The sequence below is a fragment of the Dama dama genome, chromosome 5, assembly GCF_033118175.1.
Source record: "Dama dama isolate Ldn47 chromosome 5, ASM3311817v1, whole genome shotgun sequence".
Lineage (NCBI taxonomy): Eukaryota > Metazoa > Chordata > Mammalia > Artiodactyla > Cervidae > Dama > Dama dama.
In genome coordinates, this window is record NC_083685.1 from 5,510,991 (window position 1) to 5,531,396 (window position 20,406).

General features: G+C 37.3%; 1 protein-coding gene across 3 annotated transcripts in view; it reads left to right on the forward strand.

Annotated features, from left to right (window-relative positions):
* TTC28 (tetratricopeptide repeat domain 28) overlaps nucleotides 1-20,406 on the forward strand; it is a 575,569-nt gene that overhangs the window by 282,013 nt on the left and 273,150 nt on the right. For all 3 annotated transcript variants that reach the window (XM_061141642.1, XM_061141643.1, XM_061141644.1), the window contains 3 exons: nucleotides 6,547-6,694; nucleotides 15,627-15,899; nucleotides 16,808-16,938. In XM_061141642.1, coding sequence (XP_060997625.1) covers nucleotides 6,547-6,694; nucleotides 15,627-15,899; nucleotides 16,808-16,938 — 552 coding nt within the window. The remainder of the gene's footprint in view (nucleotides 1-6,546; nucleotides 6,695-15,626; nucleotides 15,900-16,807; nucleotides 16,939-20,406) is intronic.

Genomic DNA, 20,406 nt, shown 5'->3' on the forward strand with positions numbered 1-20,406 from the left:
TGGCTGAGAAGCTTGCTGATGGCTCCCTTTGTTTCTCTTTGATTTAAAGCGTCATGCCTGTAATCTAATTAACATCAAACTGAGTTGCAAGTACAGTGGCCTGTTTGGTTCAATAATAATACATTTATATGAAAGGTTAATGAAATGAATTTTCCCTCCATCCAATTCATTAAAAATTGTTCCACAATCAACGGTTGCTAATGGAATAGAGATTAAATATTCATGTTCATAAATTTTCTGTGTCATTTCTGATTTTCCTTCATTTCTGCCTCCATAGGTTGGATTTTGCCAGTGTAAGAATTCCCAAACAAAAAGCTTGATTTAGAGGTTAATTGCACACTATTAGTTCTTTTATCAAAGAGGTAGTGTGGAATAGTAGAAAGAGTTTTTGGCAGCAGGGATGTTTCATAACCACCTCTTTTGTGCAATAGTTGTCATAAGAACTTCTTGCAGAATATCGTGAGGGTCAGTGACGAACTATGGAAAACAACTAGCACTGTGTGGGACACAGAGTAGCAGTTCAGTGATAACTAGAAGGGATTTTGGAAAATGAAGCATCTGTGCACTAAAAGTTATGGTTTTGTAATGGCAAGACTGATATGGTAAGACTGGGCGCTTGTTAATTCTTAGATAGGTGTTCAGGCTTGGACCTCAGAACATCTTGTAATTCTAATCATCAGTATATCAGGATAGAGTCTCTGATAGAAAGGACTTTTTCATGTTTCCACAGATAGATTTTTTGTGTGTCATCTATTTTTTTTTTGCCATCTCTTTCTTCTTTTCCACCTAGGCTAAGGGACTTGATTTAAAGTGCATATGATGTTTTTCCCAGGTAACAAACTTACTAGATAATTGAAGCCTACCCAATCAAGTGCCAAAAGTGTAAAGATTTTTAAAAGCAATTTTGATTTAAAAATTTCCATTAAGCAGATTACTTATTTATAGGCTTCTGAAATGGAAGATGCCAAACATAAGTTAACTATTCTGTTAATGACCAAAGGTGATCATTGAGATCATTAATTTTTGTTTTGTGCTTACTTTTTGTCAGTTCCTCACCCACTTTACCACAAGTAATTTCTATTGTGTGAAGTGGTAAAGCAGATGAGCCACCTGATTAAATAGCAGATGCCAAGTTGAGACTCAATAGTGAGAAATTCACTTCTCTTCAGTTTTTAAAAATGTAGCCACTCTTTGTTTTATATACCATATGTGATATCAATTAGCATTCTTTATTGACATTGTTATTATCATCCTCTCTGTAAGTGGAAATGGAACATGAAGTTGGGAGAAGTGCCTTGGCTAAAGGCACACAGCTGAAAAGCAACTGGAATAGGATTCTAGTGTCAGCCAATGAGTCTTTTCTGCAGCAGCTGCCCTGGAAGTAAGTCACATAGCTTCAGTTCCCAGCTTTTGTAGTAGTTATTTTTATTTGTTGAGTGTATACCCTTTCACTTTGTGTTTGGATGTTTGTTGTTAAAGAAAGACCAAACTCTAGAGCTCTACTGTCTAATACAGTAGCTACTAGCCAGTTGTGGCTGTTTAAACTTATTAACATTTAGTTTCTTAGTCACATGGTTCACATTTCACATGGTCAGTGGCCACAGGTGGCTGGCCAGAGGGTACTGTTATTAGACAGTATAGAGAACAGGTTCATCATTGTAGAAAGTTCTGTTAATTTCTCCCTTGTCCTAAATGAGCCTACATAACAAAATATGTTACAAAAATAATTTGTGCTTATGTATCCATCTGGATTCCTATTTGATGCAAGACTGTGGAAACTTGTTGAGGACATGGGTCCTATCCCTTCATTTTTATGTGTCATATTTTAATGTGACATATAATTTATAATGTGTAGTAAATTTTATTGTGGGCATTATGTGTACATTTACATTTTGCTTGTATGATGGATATGTTTTAAGGAGTACAGTCTTTTATTTTCTTATATAATGCCTTCCTGAAAAAGTATATGAAAGTCAAATATGTGAGATGGCACATATACAAATATTAAACAAGAGATTGACAAATAAAGTGAGGAGCATTAATTCCTAGAGAACTGAAAAATAAAATCTTAAATCATGCCTTTCCTTTTAAGATTCATTTAAAAATATATATTCTCTAATTTTATCCTTTTCCATCAAAACTGAGCATAGTTAGTTCTGTGTGATGTTAAAGCTTTTCTACTTTTGCCATCTTGTAATCATTTTCACTTTTGACCCAATCATGGTTTAATTGTAGTTTAATGCTGGTGCTTTTAAAAACTAAAATCAGCATTTCTGTTTTTGCAATTTCTCCTCATTTTAAAATGAAATAGCAAGGGAAAAGTCAGTGAAAATAGTTCTGTGACTTACCAGTATTGTTGACAAGATGGTGATGTTATGGTAGCAGGTGGTATGATGGGCTGGCGAGTATACTACCATGTTATAGAGAGATTTATTCTTCAGAAGATGTTAAAAAAAAAAGTTCAAATTCAAACAGTGAAAAACAGGTTAGGAACATTAAAGTATAGCATTTAAAAGTACAGATTAGACTTTCGAAAAAGAAAAAAAAAATAAAAATAAAAGTACAGATTAAATCGAAGGCGGAGTGTTTGGGAGCACTTGTACTAAGTAATAGATTATACTGTACATGTAAGTAAACAATTTTATGTATCATTACATATTATATACATTTATTTTTTGTTATATTTTTTGTTATGAATGTACATGTGTACCTATGAGCATAATTTATCTTATTACTCATTTGAACCATGGAAGAGGAGGAAGTTTAGGTTATTATTGAGTTCAGTGATGTTTTAGAATTGTGAATAGATTGTTGAAAGAAAAGACTTAAAGGTCCTTCATTGCTTCCAGGGATACTTGAGGGGTGAATAGCTTACTGTTTCACATGTTTAGTCTTTGAGTGTTTTTACTTTAACCCTATCTTAGTCTGTTTGGACTGAAATAACAAAATACTGTAGACTGGGTGGCTTAAATAACATTTATTTTTCACAGTTCTGGAGGTTGGGAAGTCCAGGATCAAGGTGATGGCAGATTTGGTATCTGGTAAGGGCTGATTTCCTGACGTCTTCTTGCTGTGCCTGGTCTCATGTGGTAGAAAGGAGGAGAGAGCACTCTGGAGTCACTTTTATAAGGGCACTAATCCCACTCTTGAGGGGATTAGAGACTCTTGACTCATTGTCTAATCACCTCCCCAAAGCCCCACCTCCAAATACCATCACACTGGCGATTAGGTTTCAACTTATTAATTTTGGAATGACACACACATTCAGTCTAGCAAACTCTCTGAGATGAGAAGAATGTACATTCACTAAGGACAAAATACTAACAATTTTAACCAAAGGATGTAAGCACTTTGGTCATTCATTACATTTTTATTACTGCTAAAATGTTATAAACCCTCCCTATTGTAAACAGTTATTGTAGGTAGAAGTCAAGAAATTTTATACTCTTTCCCTCTAGACCGTGAGCACCTTGAGTCCAAGTCCTATCTTTATTTCTTTTTATTTGTGGTACACATCACAGTACCTGCTTCTGTGGATTTTTAGAGAATGTTAATTGAAGTAGTATGGAAGGAATGAAAACATACTTGTAACCTACTTGTGTTTCTGTTATTTGTGAGATTACTTAGTAGCATGTGTGGAATAATCACTGAAGATTCTTTGTGGTAAACAACAAATATATAAACAACTCTACAACACTTTAAAATCTAGGCATTCCCCTTGTAGTCCAGTGTATTACCTAGCTCCTTACAAGTCTTTCTTCTTGGCTAAAGCTTCAGGTTAAAACCATTGTTCTCAGGGCCATAGGGGCTCTCAAAATATTGCCTTCCCTTCTCTGTCTGTTGCATAACAGTGACCAGAATGTGGGTATATACATGAGGAGTGCTGAAACAAGGAGTATATTATCTGAGGTTGGCTGGGCTCAATCCTAAGTGACTCAGATTTGTCCCTTTCCCAGATGCTGATGCTTTCTATGAAGCCTGTGATAGTAAGAGAAGAATTAGGTCACATCAGTTTTCTTTAAGTTTAGTAAACAGCAGTGAAACTCAGTGCTTCTTGATCTTTCCTTTAGGAGAGACTGATAGAGAATCCTGTGGGGGTGGGGGGTTGCTACATCTCCCAAGACATGTTAGCACCAACTTCTTTTATTCGGGTGGTTCAGATTTTGTCTGGGAGCCTTACAGCAGTGAGTTTCCCAGTTGCTAATAGTCTTACATGGAGCAAGAGGGAGGAGTGAATAAAGCAGTGATAGGAATTGAATGCTGTTACAGTGAATAATGAAATGTTTTAAATATTTATTGAACTCTCCTTATGTTCTGTTAGTCTGTAATTATGTGTTCTTGTTTTCCTCATTAATTAATAATCAAAATAGCTTACTTTATTAAGTATTTACTCTATGTCAGGCACTGTGCTGACAACTCTAAGCTTTTAATAGAAAGTCTTGTGACGTTGGGTTGGGGATTCTGGAAGGACAGAGGAGGTCAGGGGAGGTCTTCGGGCCTTCTCACCTTTACCTCTTTTTAGAATCTTCTCAGGAAGGAAACTGAGACTCTGGGCAGCGTGATCCAGTCATATCTTTCCTCATCTAATTTCTGAGTGTCCTAAGAAAGCAAAATGTGTATGTGTTGTGCTGTGCTTAGCTGACCAGTCGTGTCTGACTCTTTGAGACCCCATGGACTGTGGCCCGCCAGGCTCCTCTGTCCATGGGAATTCTCCAGGCAACAATACTGGAGTGGGCTGCGATGTATTCCTCCAGGGGATCTTCCCAACCCAGGGATCCAACCCAGGTCTCCTGTACTGCAGGCAGTTCTTTACTGTCTGAGCCACCAGGGAAGCCCAAGAATACTGGTGTGGGTTGTCATGCCCTCCTCCAGGGGATCTCCATGACCCAGGGATCAAATCCCTATCTCTTTCATCTCCTGCATTGGCAGGCAGGTTCTTTACCACTAGTGCCGCCTGGGAAACCCATATATACATACACACACACACACACACATAAATTTTTAAATTTAGCTTTAATGTAGCATTTCTAGAATTATATAAACTATAGTTATTTTTAGTTGGAATGTGGTACATGATGCCTCTTGGATTATAGAAATCACCTAAAATGTTAGATGAAAAGGGTAGTGAAAAATGTGTATAAACACATTAAAGATTAAAAAGTGTCTGAGTCCACTGAAAGGAAGTGATCTTATGAATTAGTGATGAAAGTGCATTTACAGGTTATTGTCTTACTGAAGTCTGAGTTTTAACAGCTGCTGGTAGTTTAAACTAATAGAAGTCTGAATAGACCATAATAATTTGAGTATTCATTCTGTTTATGGATTGTTTTTTAATAGAAACACTGAATAGTATTGCTTATCTTAAATTACCTCAAAGCATAGTTGTAAAAATGAAATAAGGTAAGTAATTATGTTTTGTAAACATGAAAGGTGCTCTCTCATATTGTGTATACATAATATAAAATTATGTATTAAATTTGAATAGTAGTTTTAGAAGTTGTTTGAAACTTCATTTAGAGCCCATAAATACAATTTGTTACAACTGAAAAGAATATTGGATGAAAAAGTTACATTTGTGTTACAAGCATAGAGTATTGTAAAAATATTTAAATAGACCAGGTATTTTAGAAGCAGATGTCATATAAGCAATGAATGCATTAATAATATGTCAGTTTTATGTGTTATTTAATCAGGTTCAAAACCCTTTGCTGGTTGTATACTTGAAACACTGATCATTTACTTGATTTTACTCTGTGTTTGAAAATAAACTATAAGTTCTTACGATCATTATGAAGTTTAAATATTTTATTAATTTTCTGGCCCTTTCTGTAATTAGCTGGAAGGAGGGATTTTTTTTTTTTTAATATTCACAGTTGATAATATCAATTTTTAAACTAATCCAACTAAAAGATGCAAACAACAGCAATCTTATTTTGTTTCAAGCAAAGCACATGTATTTTAAATAATGGTTTTAAAATACTATGTCTGAAATACCACATTAAATGTAGCCATGTTAAAAAAAAATGTAGCCATGTTGTGTTAGTCAATTATTACAATTATCTTAATACTAATCACATGCTGACATATTCCTTTAATTAATGAGGAGAAAACAAAATAAGTGAAATTGGAGTGTCTCTCATTTGTCTTGCACTGTACTAGATACTTTGGTGAGATGTAAAGAAATCTCCAAACCCCTGTCCTTGAGGAACTTATGCTATTAAATTGGGGTAAAAGGTTTTTAAAATCATCAAAAAATGGTAAAATATTATATACTATGTGAATAAGTACCAAAGAATGTGATAAAATTAATATGTTCTAGAAGTCAAAAGAATGAAAGCTTTAAATATAATTTGCCTGCAAGAAGTGTGCTTACATTTTATGATGTTCAGAGAAGTCAAATTTGATTACAAACTCTTTACTAGGTTTTTGAACTGAGATCACCTCAATGTTAGTTCTGCTGACCTGTTGTTCTAGTTAAGAATCCTCCTCAGCCTGGTGGAGCCTAGTGTATAAGTAATACATGCATTATCTTTTATTTATTTCCAGGCATACTTCCGACAGGGTGTTGCCCTCCAGTACCTCGGACGTCATGCCGATGCCCTGGCAGCCTTTGCATCTGGGTTGGCTCAGGACCCCAAGAGTCTCCAGCTTCTGGTGGGGATGGTAGAAGCAGCCATGAAATCTCCCATGAGAGGTAAATATGATAAAAGTATTTGTCCCAACACTAATTTAAGTCAGAACATTTCTATTCTTTGAAGATTTTGACTCAGGCATTGAGAATTGATAGGTTATCATATTAGCTAAGATTGATATTTTAGACAGAGGAAAATTGGAAATCACTGTCAATAGCTGACATTAATGAGGCACAATGGGATGGTGGTAAGGCCACTTGTCTGGAACTTTGTGGACCTAGATTGTATTTTTGAATTTTTCGTTAACTAACTATACAACTTCTCTGGGTTTTAGGGTTATGTAAAGAATCCTTATGTTTTTTGTAGTTGTCAGATTCTGTACATCTAAAACAAAACACCTCTAGTAGTAAATTGATCTGCTCAGCTGGACCAATATGCCATCTAGAAATAAACAAATGAGAGAAAACATTAGACATTTCTTAAGAGGAAATATGGATCTAACTGTAGGCTATGTCTAACATTTTTCAGAGGAACATTAAAAGATTATGTTGAATTAAAAGGAAAGAGAAAAATAAGTAGATATGTGGTTTTTACCTGTATTACTTCTGTGTTATACCAATTGGTATTCTGGAACATAGATTGAAAATAGTACTGTGAAGGTTGGAGGTGTTCTAAGGCTCAGATCAGGTGTTCTAAGGCTTCTGTTTGAGGAACATTGATTTTTGTGGAAAGAATTCTTGGGAGGATTGGTCTGAAAGTGTATACCAGTTGTCACCTTTGTGGAATAATGGAGACACTAAGGCAGGTTGATGCTAATGATGTCCCATACTAACTAGATGATGTCAAGCAGAACTCTGTTTTTGTCTCTGACATGGTGGATGGCAGTATCATTAGGTAATTTATTTAGTTTTGAAAATATTTGCAGCATTAGATAATTTTAATATACTGGCTAGTTTGATACTTGGCTCAAAATATTTATGTGCTAAGTAAAAGTTTGATGAACTAAATGGTACTCATATGGTTTCTGAGCAATTCATAGCTATAAAAAGTACTTTCCTGAAAGCGAAGATTTCATGTTTTAGAAAAAAAGTGGGAAGGAAACCTCTCTTCATGCGATTTTATAACCCCATACAAAGCTGAGTCTTTGCTGCAGGAACCTAATGGCTTCTCCCACTGGGGGACCTGCTTTAATAAACTCTGACTAAGAGCAGACGCACTTTGGAGCGCCAGGAGTGGGAAGGGAGGGAGGGGAGATGGACAGCAACAACGAAAATCAATCTCTCTCTCTTTTCTACTTTTCTAGTATTTTCTCATTCTCTCCCTGTATCCCTCTGCAAGTAATTTACATAGATCATTTTTTGTTTAGTTCATGAAGACATCCCTTTATTCTGAGGTATTTCTGCTGCTGCCTTTAGAACATTGGAGTGAATGTGTTGAGATCAGCAGAATCATACTTACCAGTTTGCCTTTGAAGCAATTTATTTAGATAAATGTAAAAAAATCTTCTCTGTGCTGCAAGAAATAGCTCAGGCTGCTGTCACCCTTAGGGTTTTCTGTGCCGTGTTCTTTCCCATCTTACAGAGTGATCTCAGGGTGACCCTGCAGAAAGCTACATCTTACAGGTGCCTGGAGCACTTCAGTATTTTCTTCTTTATCCTTAAAATGACTTATCTCATGTATTTTTGGCATTGCCTTTACCACCGTATCTATTCCAGGTGGGCTTTTCTTATCAACATTTTATAGAAAGACTGTTGCTTTACACAGTGTTGTTCTGTTTATCATTTCACATCTTAATGACCTCTCTTTTTGTCATACGATTACAATTCACAAAATCTGTCATCATTTTTTGCCCACTGTTTGTTGTAGTCTCCTGCAGTGTTCTCCGTTTCTGCCATTGTTGAGTAGCTGTGCAGTCCAGGATACTTTCTGTGTAGGTCTGATCTGTGTGTCCATTGTTTTTGTTTTGAAATGCAAAATGAATCTGAAATGCAACGTGGAGACTCCCTGGTCCAGGTGCTTCTGTAAGCAAACAAAACTCCCCCAAAGCATAGCATTCTTGTCATTTGGCCTTTGGGGGAAGTTTCATTTTTTTTTTTTTAAAGATAGGGATAATATACCCTTGTTCCCAAATAACTACGTTCTATTAATCCACATCGAAACTTCCTTGATTTTTTAAAATGTTGTTCCCTATTTTGATAATTACATTGTCTTTTTTACTTTATTTTTGTGGTTCATTCATGCTCACCAACCAGATACCAGATTATCTACTTTTCTTGTAAATATATTTACATCACTGTGTGTAATGTATTTCCCTTAAATCATTTATGAAAATATACAAATATGAGTATTAATATAAAGTGGGACTCTTTCATGACTCTCAAATTGTCCTTTTACTATTTTCCATTTTTCTTTTTTAGATCGTCTTGCAGCAATTTCAGTTCATTATATCTTATAAATGTTTATGCAGATTTGGATGGTGTCGCACAGTCCTGCTGCCAACCACAGATTTAATAATACAATTACAAAGTGAGATTGAGTTTACCTTTATTTGTTCCTCTAAAGATGGCAGGGCTGCTTCTTGCTGAGGGTTCTCTTGTGTATATTTTCTCCCCTCTTGTTAATTCGGTAATCTAAAGACTATTACATTTATGGGCTATCACCTGTCGTGGTGTTTCTTTCAGCTCCAGAGGATCCAGGAAGCTGATTTTTGTGATGTACTGGTGGAAAAAGGCTGGAATGTGTATAATAAGCTTTTCTCTTATAGTCAAATTTGTGTTCACCTTTTACTTACCTGATTGTCCACCCTTGATAACTCTTTTTGTCTGATTTTCTTTTAGAAGGCAGTCACTTTTCACAGATGGCCTGTTTCTGAAATGTTGAAAACAAAACAGAACTGACTTTTCCTGAAAAGACTGGGACTCTGATCCCAGCACTGCCATCTGCTATCCCATTGACTGGGCTTCTTCCTTTCTCTGCTTCTCAGTTCGTATCTGTAAAAGGGGCATGATAGTGAGTAACTTGTACTGTTGTTTTGAGAATCAAGCCCTGGCAGTAAAGGCAGGCCCCTGTAGGACACTGACCCCCTGCAGTGTGATGCGCCTCTTCTCTTGGAGAGAGAAGTCGCAGTGGTGATAAGCTTGCTCTTGTCTTTGTGCTGTGGATATGGAACAAACACTGCACAGCACACATGATCCTCTTGCTAGGCGCTTGGTTCCTGGAAAAACTGCCTTTTGCCTGAGTGTTAGTGTATTTTTATATAAAAGGTCTGGGAATTAACCTAAAGTGATCCTTGATTCTTTTGCTTTGTCCTCTGTGAAGCAGTAGAACCCAGTGTCCTGGCTACCTTGAAGAAGTGTGCCAGGACTTTAACAATCTTTAAGCTGGATTTTCCTTACTTTACTTTCCACTCACTCTGACTACCATGTCTTCTGCCTTATTTATATGGAAGGTCTTTGAATCCTTTTGGAATGAAGTAGGATATAAATAAATTCATAAGTGAACCCAGAAAAAATGAAGTTACCTAGAGAGCTAAACCTGTCAGTTTTTCTTTTTTTTATCTTTTTGAGCAGAGTTAAGTTTTCCTTTTAGTATGAACCAAAGCTTTTTTTTTTTTTTTTTTCCCAATTGTGGTAAAAGGTACATAACATCAAATTGATCATTTTTAGTTGTGCAGTTATGTGGTGTTAAGTATACTCACAGGGCTGTGCAGCCAGCCCTTCATCTGCTCCAGATTTTCATCCTCCCGGATTGACACTTTGTACCTATTTAAACAATAACTCCTCATCCCTCCCTCACCCCACCCCAGCTCCTGGTGACTACCAGGGTACCTCCCGTAAGTGGAATCACACAGTATTTGTCCTCTTTGTGACATGCCCGGTGATCTTTAACTTAGTTTCCTCTATAAGGAATTTGCTTAAGAAAAGATAGAAATTAAAATTAAGTTAATATTATGAACCTTACCTCTAAACTTTGTTTATGGGCAATACTTTACTCTCATCACACTTTGCTTGCCTTCTTATGTGTTAGCAGTTGCTGTTCTCTCTGGATCCCTGTTCTGGAGATTCATTCCAAAATTGTTTTCCCCGGTCTTCTGAATTTGCAGTTCAGTGTTATATTGTATCCAATAGTAACTGGTAGTGATATCACCAGGTTTTTAGGAAAGTTGAAGCCTTCTTAGTCATGTATGGTAATGAAATGTTATAAGGATAAAATGGAAGGCTCCAGAATGTCTTCTTAGTATCTGGGACAGATTGAAGTCTGCACAATTTCGGTTACCTTAAGAATGATTCATAGGAGACAGTCAGTAGAATATCATCACTTTGGAATAAGGCATTGTACCTGTTAATACATTTATTCCTCAATTCTGTGGATTTTAAAATTCTAAATAAGTCTTAAATTTATCTCTTGTTCTCCATCTGTTTTGTCATTGCAAAATATAGAACTTTTCCTCTAACTGACTTTCCAGGCTTCTTTCCAGTCCCTGCTTTTGCTTTCCTTCCAGAATGAATTTTCTACAATGTAAATGTGATCTGTCATTCTCTTATTCATAATTCTACATTTTCCCTTTTGCCTGCAGGATAAAGGCCAACTGCTTTAGTATAAAAGATCTTACCTCTTTTATTCTCATCACTAAGATACTCCCAGCTAAAACTACCTGCAGTTCCTGGAAAACACTGGTTTCTCATAGCTCCAGTTTCTGTTCACATATCACTACCTCCAGAAAGCATCCTCAGACCTACCTGGGACCTGCCTTCCTTTCTCCTCAGGGGTCCCATAGCATATCCTACCATTTCTGAGAAATCTGGATTGAAAGTTGTATCATTATTTTACATATTATTAAGAAAATCGACTCCAGATGGCTCAGACAGTAAAGTACCCGCTTGAAACGTGAGAGACCTGGGTTTGATCCCTTCGTCAGGAAGATCCCCTGGAGAAGGGCATGGCAACCCACTCCAGTGTTCTTGCCTGGAGAATCCCGTGAACAGAGGAGGAGTCTGGTGGACTATAGTCCGTGTGATCACAGAGTCGGACACGGCTGAGCGACTAACACTTCACTTTTACTTTTAGACATAGAAATGGGCTTCCCTGGTGGCTCAAATGGTAAAGAATCTGCCTGCAGTGCAGGAGACCTGGGTTCGATCCCTGGGTTGGGAAGATCCTCTGGAGGCGGGCATGGCAACCCACTCTGTTATTCTTGCCTGGAGAATCCCCATGGACAGAGGAGCCTGGTGGGCCACAGTTCATGGGGTCACAAACAGTCGGACAGAATGACCAACTCAGCACAGCACAGATACAGAAATAACCAACCATTGTAAGGCACAGTTGAGTTCTGGATTGTTGCTGTTGTTTAGTCATTTCAGCCGTGTCTGACTCTTTGTGACCCTGTGGACTATAGCCCGCCAGGCTCCTCTGTCCATGGGATTTCCCAGGCAAGAATATTGGAGTAGATTACTATTTCCTTCTCCAGGGGATCTTCCCTCCCCAGGGATCGAACCCACATCTCCTGCATTGGCAGGCAGATTCTATACCACTGAGCCACTAAGGAAGTACGAGGTCATGGATAATAAATCTCAAATTCACAGATGTTAATAGGTGAATAAATATGCAGTACTGATGAAATAAATATAGTATGTCTTTTAACTGAGTATGATTATTTGTCTGTTACTAGCTTCTATTTCTTTCTTTCTTTTTTTTTTTTTTTTATTAGTTGGAGGCCAATCACTTCACAACATTTCAGTGGGTTTTGTCATACATTGATATGAATCAGCCATGGATTTACACATATTCCCCATCCCGATCCCCCCTCCCACCTCCCTCTCCACCCGATTCCTCTGGGTCCTCCCAGCGCACCAGGCCCGAACACTTGTCTCATGCATCCCACCTGGGCTGGTGATCTGTTTCACCATAGATAGTATACATGCTGTTCTTTTGAAATATCCCACCCTCACATTCTCCCACAGAGTTCAAAAGTCTGTTCTTTATTTCTGTGTCTCTTTTTCTGTTTTGCATATAGGGTTATCGTTACCATCTTTCTAAATTCCATATATATGTGTTAGTATGCTGTAATGTTCTTTATCTTTCTGGTTTACTTCACTCTGTATAAGGGGCTCCAGCTTCATCCATCTCATTAGGACTGGTTCAAATGAATTCTTTTTAATGGCTGAGTAATATTCCATGGTGTATATGTACCACAGCTTCCTTATCCATTCGTCTGCTGATGGGCATCTAGGTTGCTTCCATGTCCTGGCTATTATAAACAGTACTAGCTTCTATTTAATACTACATTCCTTCAAGTTTTTCAAGTGTGAGGAAATATGACTTTGTTTATCTTAAATTCTTAAAGCCTTTACATTTTGAAAGCACATAACTAGTGTTCAGTGATTGTTGCAAAGTACTTTTACATTCTTATGAAGTTGCTTTGACATTGGATATTTTATGTATTATGCATAATTTCTATAAAGAAAGATATCTTTACAGGGCTGCCAAATCCCTGTTCCATCTAGCCTGAGAAAATCACACAGTTAGTCCTTTTGCTAACAGCCTAAATTTATTGTAGGATAGGAATTAGAATTGTAGAATAGTAGAGTTGGGATGAAACCTTATAGATCACCTAATCCAGCCTGTACAGTTTTTTTTTTAATCTTTATGGAATTTGTTATATCATTGCTTTTGTTTTATGTTTTGGTTTTTTGACTGAAAGGCATTTGGAATCTTAACTCCCTGGCCAGGGATTGAACCCACATCCCCTTTCCAGTAGCATCTCAGTACCTTTCTTCTCCACTTAAAATCAGCTCTAATTGATGTCTTGTGTGAACAACTAAGAATGTTGTGTGGTATGGTATCAGAGAGCCTGAACTTAGAATCCTGCAGTGGGTTCTTGTCGTGGCTCTGTCCCAAGCTGTCTGCCCTTGCATCAATCACTTGAATACTCATTCTTCTTTTCTAAAATAAAGGGTGGTTTCAAGTTCTCTTCAGCTCTAAAATTGTTATTTTTGCTCCTGCTGATTGGCCAGTGGTGTGCTAATATGCTCATCACTGGCTGCCAAGTCCAGCGGGTACCACCAAAATTCTGCTCCCAGTTGTTTGAGTATGGCATTGTTCTTTTCCTGTTCCAGCAATTCCTGGGTTCTTTGCCTGTATTTAACCCTATTGGTTAGCAAGTGTTTACTGGTGTTGTGCACTGCTTGCATCTTGACAGGTGTAAAAATCTTCTTTGTTCTCTGTTTAGTGATCTGATTGAAGGGAAAAAAATGCTCTAGGCACCAGTAGGTTTCAAGGTTTCCGTGGTAATGTTGATTCAGACGAGAGCACCTTAGTGAGTGGAGATTTGAAGTCATAAATTGTAAAAATTACATTTTAATGCAGTACTGTTGGCTGAGAGATTCACAATTTAAAGAGACCAACCTTTTAATAGTTTTTTTTTTTTTAACATAGGCACAGTGGTACAACTAATGTGAAACAGTTTTTCAGGGAAGCTAACAACAAAAGTGTTGTAAGTGCTGCCTCACTGTAGGGTTATAGTCATTAGCTCTGCGATTGTCTTTGGAAAAAGGAGAAGAGGAAGAAGAAGCTTAAAGGTCATCCACTTTGAAACCTAGCTTCAGAATCTCCTTGTGGCTTCCTGACCCCTAATCTATGTCCTTTTCACCACATGAAAATAAAACAAGCTAAACATTAATTTTGTCTTTCATCTTACCTTAGTAAACTCAGATGATTTCTTTATGGTTTCATTTGTCACCACAACAGAAATTGATAATACTTTTTAATGTGGTCATGCTAGTCTCAGGAACAGCAGGATATACTGGGTTGCCAGTGAGGATGATGGCTATTTGTTGAGAGAGCTGCTTTTATATCTTCTAGGGGAAAAGGTGGACAGAGTTTATTAATCAGTCATTCAGATTCAGGTTTAACAAACATTTCATTCGTTGAATGCCAGATGTGTTAGGAGCTTTCACCTATATAGAAATGGTTTATAATAAAGTATTAAACAGTCCTACAGTGGTCTTCAGATTTAGCTGGGAAAATATTTTAAAAATTAACACACGTGAAACATCTCTAAAAAAGTTAAGGGCCAAACTGCAATACTAACTATAAAAATATATCAGAAGTTTAGATACAAAGATTAATGTGGGCTGGAGGACCTGGGGATAGTACAGGCGTACCTCATATTACTGCATTTCACCTTATTGTGATATTGTTTCTTTCTTTCTTTTTTTTAAAAAATCAATGGAAGGTCTGCGTCAACCCTGCATCGAGTGAGTCTATTGGTGCCATTTTTCCAACAGCATTTGCTCACTTCATGTCTCTGTGTCACACTCTGACAATTCTAGCAATATTTCAAACTTTTTCATTATTATTGTATTTGTTCTGGTGGTCTGTGATCTGTTACTTTTGATGTTGCTATTGTATCACTGAAGGCTCAAGATGATGGTTAGCATTTTTTAGCAATAAAGTATTTTTAATTAATGGGATTTTTTTAGACACAATGCCATTGCACACCTAATAGGCTACAGTATAGTGTAGACATAACTTTGATATGTGTGGAAGCCAAACATTGCATGCGATTTGTTTTATTGTGACATTCGCTCTATTGCAGTGGTCTGCAGACAGACCCACAGCATCTCTGAGGTCTGCTTGGATATGGTAGCAGTGGGACTTGAGTGATGTACCTGTGATACTTTGAGAGGGCAGCAGGTCAGAGAAGAGAGAACTATTCAGGGAAAGTGATGGGTCCTAATCAAAGAAAGACCAGAGGAGAGGAAGAGTGTGGCGTACGCCTGTGAGACTGAAGTAAGGAAATTGCTGGACTGACCTTGGTGTTGTCCAGTCATGTGAATGAGTGGACAGTGAGGATGGTGCTGGATGAAAAGCTGGAAGAGTTTGTACCTGAAATGGACCATAGAAAGTTTGAGAGACCATTGTTTCTAGAGCATGTTAGAAAGGATTGTTTTGTGTATTCTCCTACATTCTCTGTTTTCTTTTGTTTTTCTTCAGACTCCCTCGAGCCCACTTATCAGCAACTTCAGAAAATGAAACTGGACAAGAGCCCCTTTGTGGTTGTCTCTGTGGTTGGGCAGGAACTCCTGACAGCTGGCCATCACGGGGCCTCTGTGGTTGTCTTAGAAGCCGCTCTGAAGATTGGCACCTGCAGCCTCAAACTGAGAGGTTCCGTTTTCTCTGCACTGAGCAGTGCTTACTGGTCTCTCGGAAACACAGAGAAGAGCACGGGATACATGCAGCAGGACTTGGATGTAGCCAAGACCTTAGGTAGAGTTATGTTTTTCTCCTTTATTTTAGTGCAGAAAGGAAATGAAGAAAATGGATTAACCTGACGTGAATGGGATTGAAATGTGCAGTGAAAACATGTGCAGTGAAAAGTGATTCTGTCTCTGGAACATTCTGTGTTTTAGAGTACTCATGTCTTTAGGGCTTTTCATTTAACAAGGTATCAAGGTTCCAAAAGGCCAAAAGATATGGATGAACATACTCATTGCCTTTTCAGAGATATGGGCTCACTGATTTAATATCTCAAATGGTGGTATGTGTGGGATCTTTTACTTAAATTTACATTTTTGCCTACAAGAATGCACCATTATTTTGTTGGAGTAGACAGAAGCAGAGCAGTGATTTAGAGTGTGGACTGAGGAGCCAGACTGCTGAGTTTAGAATCTTGACTCTGCTACTTACTGACTGTGTGACTTTTGGCAAGTTGCCCAACATCTCTGTGCTGTTGTTTCCTCATTTAAAAAAAACAAAAAAGATGGTTTATGATAATCATCACATTGATTATTTAAGGACTTGGAAGATTGCAGTAAGAGAAGAGATGTGGTGAGTCTACCATTGGCATACTTGTAAAGAAGCAACATATTATAATAGGTTTGGAGTCAAGTGACTGAACCAACCAACAAGATGATGGTTGTTCAGAACCAAAGCAATGACCTCTCATTTCCAGGAAACTTATGTCCCTGTTATATGTTATAACATCAATAACAGTTGTCCAGAGGTTTAACTTCTAGGACCATAACTTTCCACATGGAGTCTTTTAGAGGAAGAAAAAAAGGCAAATGGAATTTTAAGTAGTAAACCTGTGGCTATCAAATTAAAATGGCCTTTATATATTATAAATAATGCTGTAACTTAGAGGAATATTCTCTTTTTTTTTAAACCCAATTCAGGTGACCAGACAGGAGAATGCCGAGCTCATGGGAACCTGGGCTCTGCATTCTTCTCCAAAGGAAATTACCGGGAGGCTCTCACTAACCACAGGCATCAGTTGGTGCTTGCCATGAAACTCAAGGATCGAGAGGTAGGAAGTTTTACCTACAGACCAAAACCAGCTTGTTTGAAACATGGGATATTTTTCTTTTTTGATGCTCAAAATGTTTTAATTATCTTAATATATTACTTTCAGAAGGTGATAATCATTGCTTCTAGCTTTCATCAACAAAGAGGTGTTGGACATCTGCCACATACAGGGCTTGGGAATATAGAGATAAGTGAGACTTGGCCTCTGACCTCAGGATCTAATAGCTTGTCACATGCAGTGTTCTCACGCTCTTCACATGTGCTGTGGATATGTGTAAACCTAGCCAAAAGCTGTATCAGTATGATATACCCATTAAATTAAGGGCGCACACATGATGCTTTGTCAGGGATGGACTATTACTGCTGTGAATCCTTCACACTGTTTCTTTGGTGGGTTTTTAACTCTGGTGGTAGAGACATATTTAGTCTTCTCAGGAGAGCTGAATTGTAATGACAGAGAAATATCCCCTTAGTCTTTTCTAGATAAATGAAATGTAAAATTCTTAGAGACTTCATGTCTAGTAGATGCTCACGATGGTCCCTGCAGAGTGGAAAGAGGGTGGGGTTTGGCGGGAGACAGACCCAGACTCGAATGCCTACTCCAGTTCATCCTGGCTTGGGAATTTTGGGGAAGTTATTGTTTAACTTCTCTTTGTCTCTTATTTCTTATTCGGAAAATGATGATTCCATTCATTCTGTACACAGTCGTGATAGGATTATAAATAATATATGTGAAGTACCTAACATGGTACCTGGAATTCCATAAATGGTAATAGTAATATAATATTATAAATGAGAAAGAGAAGGTTAATAGCTGAGGCAACAATAAATTTATGAATTAATCCATATGGTGGGAAATAAGTTTAGTTACATTTGTATCTTAGAATTTTACTGTAGGACATTATGGAGATTAATTATATTATTTAAATGACCCAGGATTGTCATTTCTCTAGAACACAGTCAGATATTAGAAAGGAATGGTAAAGAAAAAAACCTTTACTTCAGTGGCATGCTGGAATAGCCCCTTGAGAATGCTGGACTTCTATGAAGTCTCTCTCATCCATGAGTGTCAGATAAAAGCCTTGGAAAGCTACCAAGGACCGTGATGTTTTGGCAGTTTTATTCTCAAGAGAGTTGCCTACACACTTTTCTCTTTGCCTATTTACTTTTAGTTTACAAGCAATCCTTATAAGCCAGATGATCTGATTTCTTGATGTTAAAAGGATGAAAAACAGGGCTCAGGTTTCTAGAGACAAATATACTGATAGCATAAGAAGTTAAGGCGGGTTTAAAAACTAAAATAGCATAGGTATCTAGATAGGGCCATTTAGTGTAGGGACAGATAGCTGCAAGTATGTCAAGAGCTGGGTTTATACCCTGTTTTCCTAACCTTTGAGATGTATATATTAGCCCAATTATTGGATAGATTAGAAAGACTTTTAATTAGGGGCAGAGGGTTGTGATAGGTATTAAAAAAGGAAAGCATCCTAATTCACTGCCAAGATTCTGTCCTTCTAGAGGAGGCAGAAAGTGATATAGACTTGAGGAAGCTCTGTGAAACAGGCAGAACTCAAGCTGGCCTCTGAGAGAGATGTAGAAATTGGCATATGAGGTCTAAAACAGATATTTTCAACCATTGTATTATATATATTGTGTATATAGTCACAGATTCTTGGTTTTTAAAATATGTGATACATATTCAGTTCAGTTCAGTCACTCAGTCTTGTCTGACTCTTTGTGACCCCATGAATCGCAGCATGCCAGGCCTCCCTGTCCATCACCAGCTCCCGGAGCTTACTCAAACCCATGTCCATCGAGTCGGTGATGCCATCCAACCATCTCATCCTCTGTCATCCCCTTCTCCTGCCCCCAATCCCTCCCAGCATCAGGGTCTTTTCCAATGAGTCAACTCTTCTCATGAGGTGGTACCAGAGTTTCAGCTTCAGCATCAGTCCTTCCAATGAACACCCATATATATTAGTTGTATCTAATTACATAAATATTATACATGAAAATATTTTCCACTTAATTTTAAACATTTCTTCATTTTATTAAATGGTCTTTCATTTTATTAAATGAAGGTCTTTTATCATCATGTATTTAATCTATTTCCCTACTGTTATACAGGCTTCCTAGGTGGTATTAGTGGTAAAGAAACCACCTGCCAGTGCAGGAGACATAAAAGACACGGGTTCAAGCCCTGGGTCGGGAAGATTCCCTGGAGGGCATGGCAACCCACTCCTGTATTCTCCCATGGACAGCGGAGGCTGGTGGGCTACAGTACAGTCCATTGGATTGCAAAGAGTCAGACATGACTGAAGTGACTTAGCACACACGCACTGTTATACATTTAGTTTGTTTCAAATTTTTTGGTATTGTAAAATCCAGAAAAACATGTTTGTAGATCAATCTTTGAATGTATCTTTCATTATTTCCTTTGGTTAAATGGGCTTACTTAGAACGTTAAGACTTCTGATACGTATTGCTAAATTGCTCTCAGAAGGGCTGTATCTGTTTCAGTTCTACAAACAGTGGATAAAAGCTAACAGTAGGCATTATTGTTAAAACTAAAAGGTCAGCTTGGCGTTTAAAAGTGGTATGTTATTATTTTGATTTACATTTCTCTGCTGTCTATTGGGTTGACTATTTAAAAAATTTCTTTTATAAAGATCTTTAATTTTCAAACTATTTTCTATCGCAATATTGGTTATTTTATATTGATGTGATTTTGGACATTGCTGTATCATTCTACTGAGCTATTGGGCGATTTGTGTTCTAATGTATAGTTTTATTTACTGTTGCTCTATATTTTTCATCTACTACAAATCCCATATCATCATTATTATTCTTAATGTCTAGGATATTCTCGTCTCTCCCTCTCCCACCAAATGAACTTTAAAATCATTTTGTCAAATTTTGGAGATTCTCCTATTGTGGTATTTACTAAAACTGTATTAAATTTACATGTTAGTTATGTATAAATTGATGTAGTTTTAATAGTTGATCTTCTATTTAAGAGCGTGGTCTATTCTTTTATTTACTCTTTTATACCCCTCACGGATCTACACTTTTGGGGAGTGTAGATATTTAATATATACTGTTGGAAATGGAATATTGTTTCATTGTGTCTTTTCTAAAAGTTAGTTACTAATGGCATATAGAAAAGGTGTTTACTTTGCAGATTTTATAATTGACCATCTCATCATAGCTCATGGTTTTTTTGTTGATTTTTTTGTTGATTTCCTTAGATTTTCTTGTAATGCAGACTTTTTGCAAATAGTGATAGTTTTGTGCATTTCTATCCTTATGTTGTACCCCTATTTTTTTTTTCTTTTAGTTATTGCACTGGTTAGAACTTTGAGAACTCTTTCCCCCAAAGCAGTCATACCCTTTGAGTATAAAAAGTTTGGAGGATGTACTTTTTAGTGATTATCCTCCTCTTACATTGTGTCTGTGACCTCAAATTGTA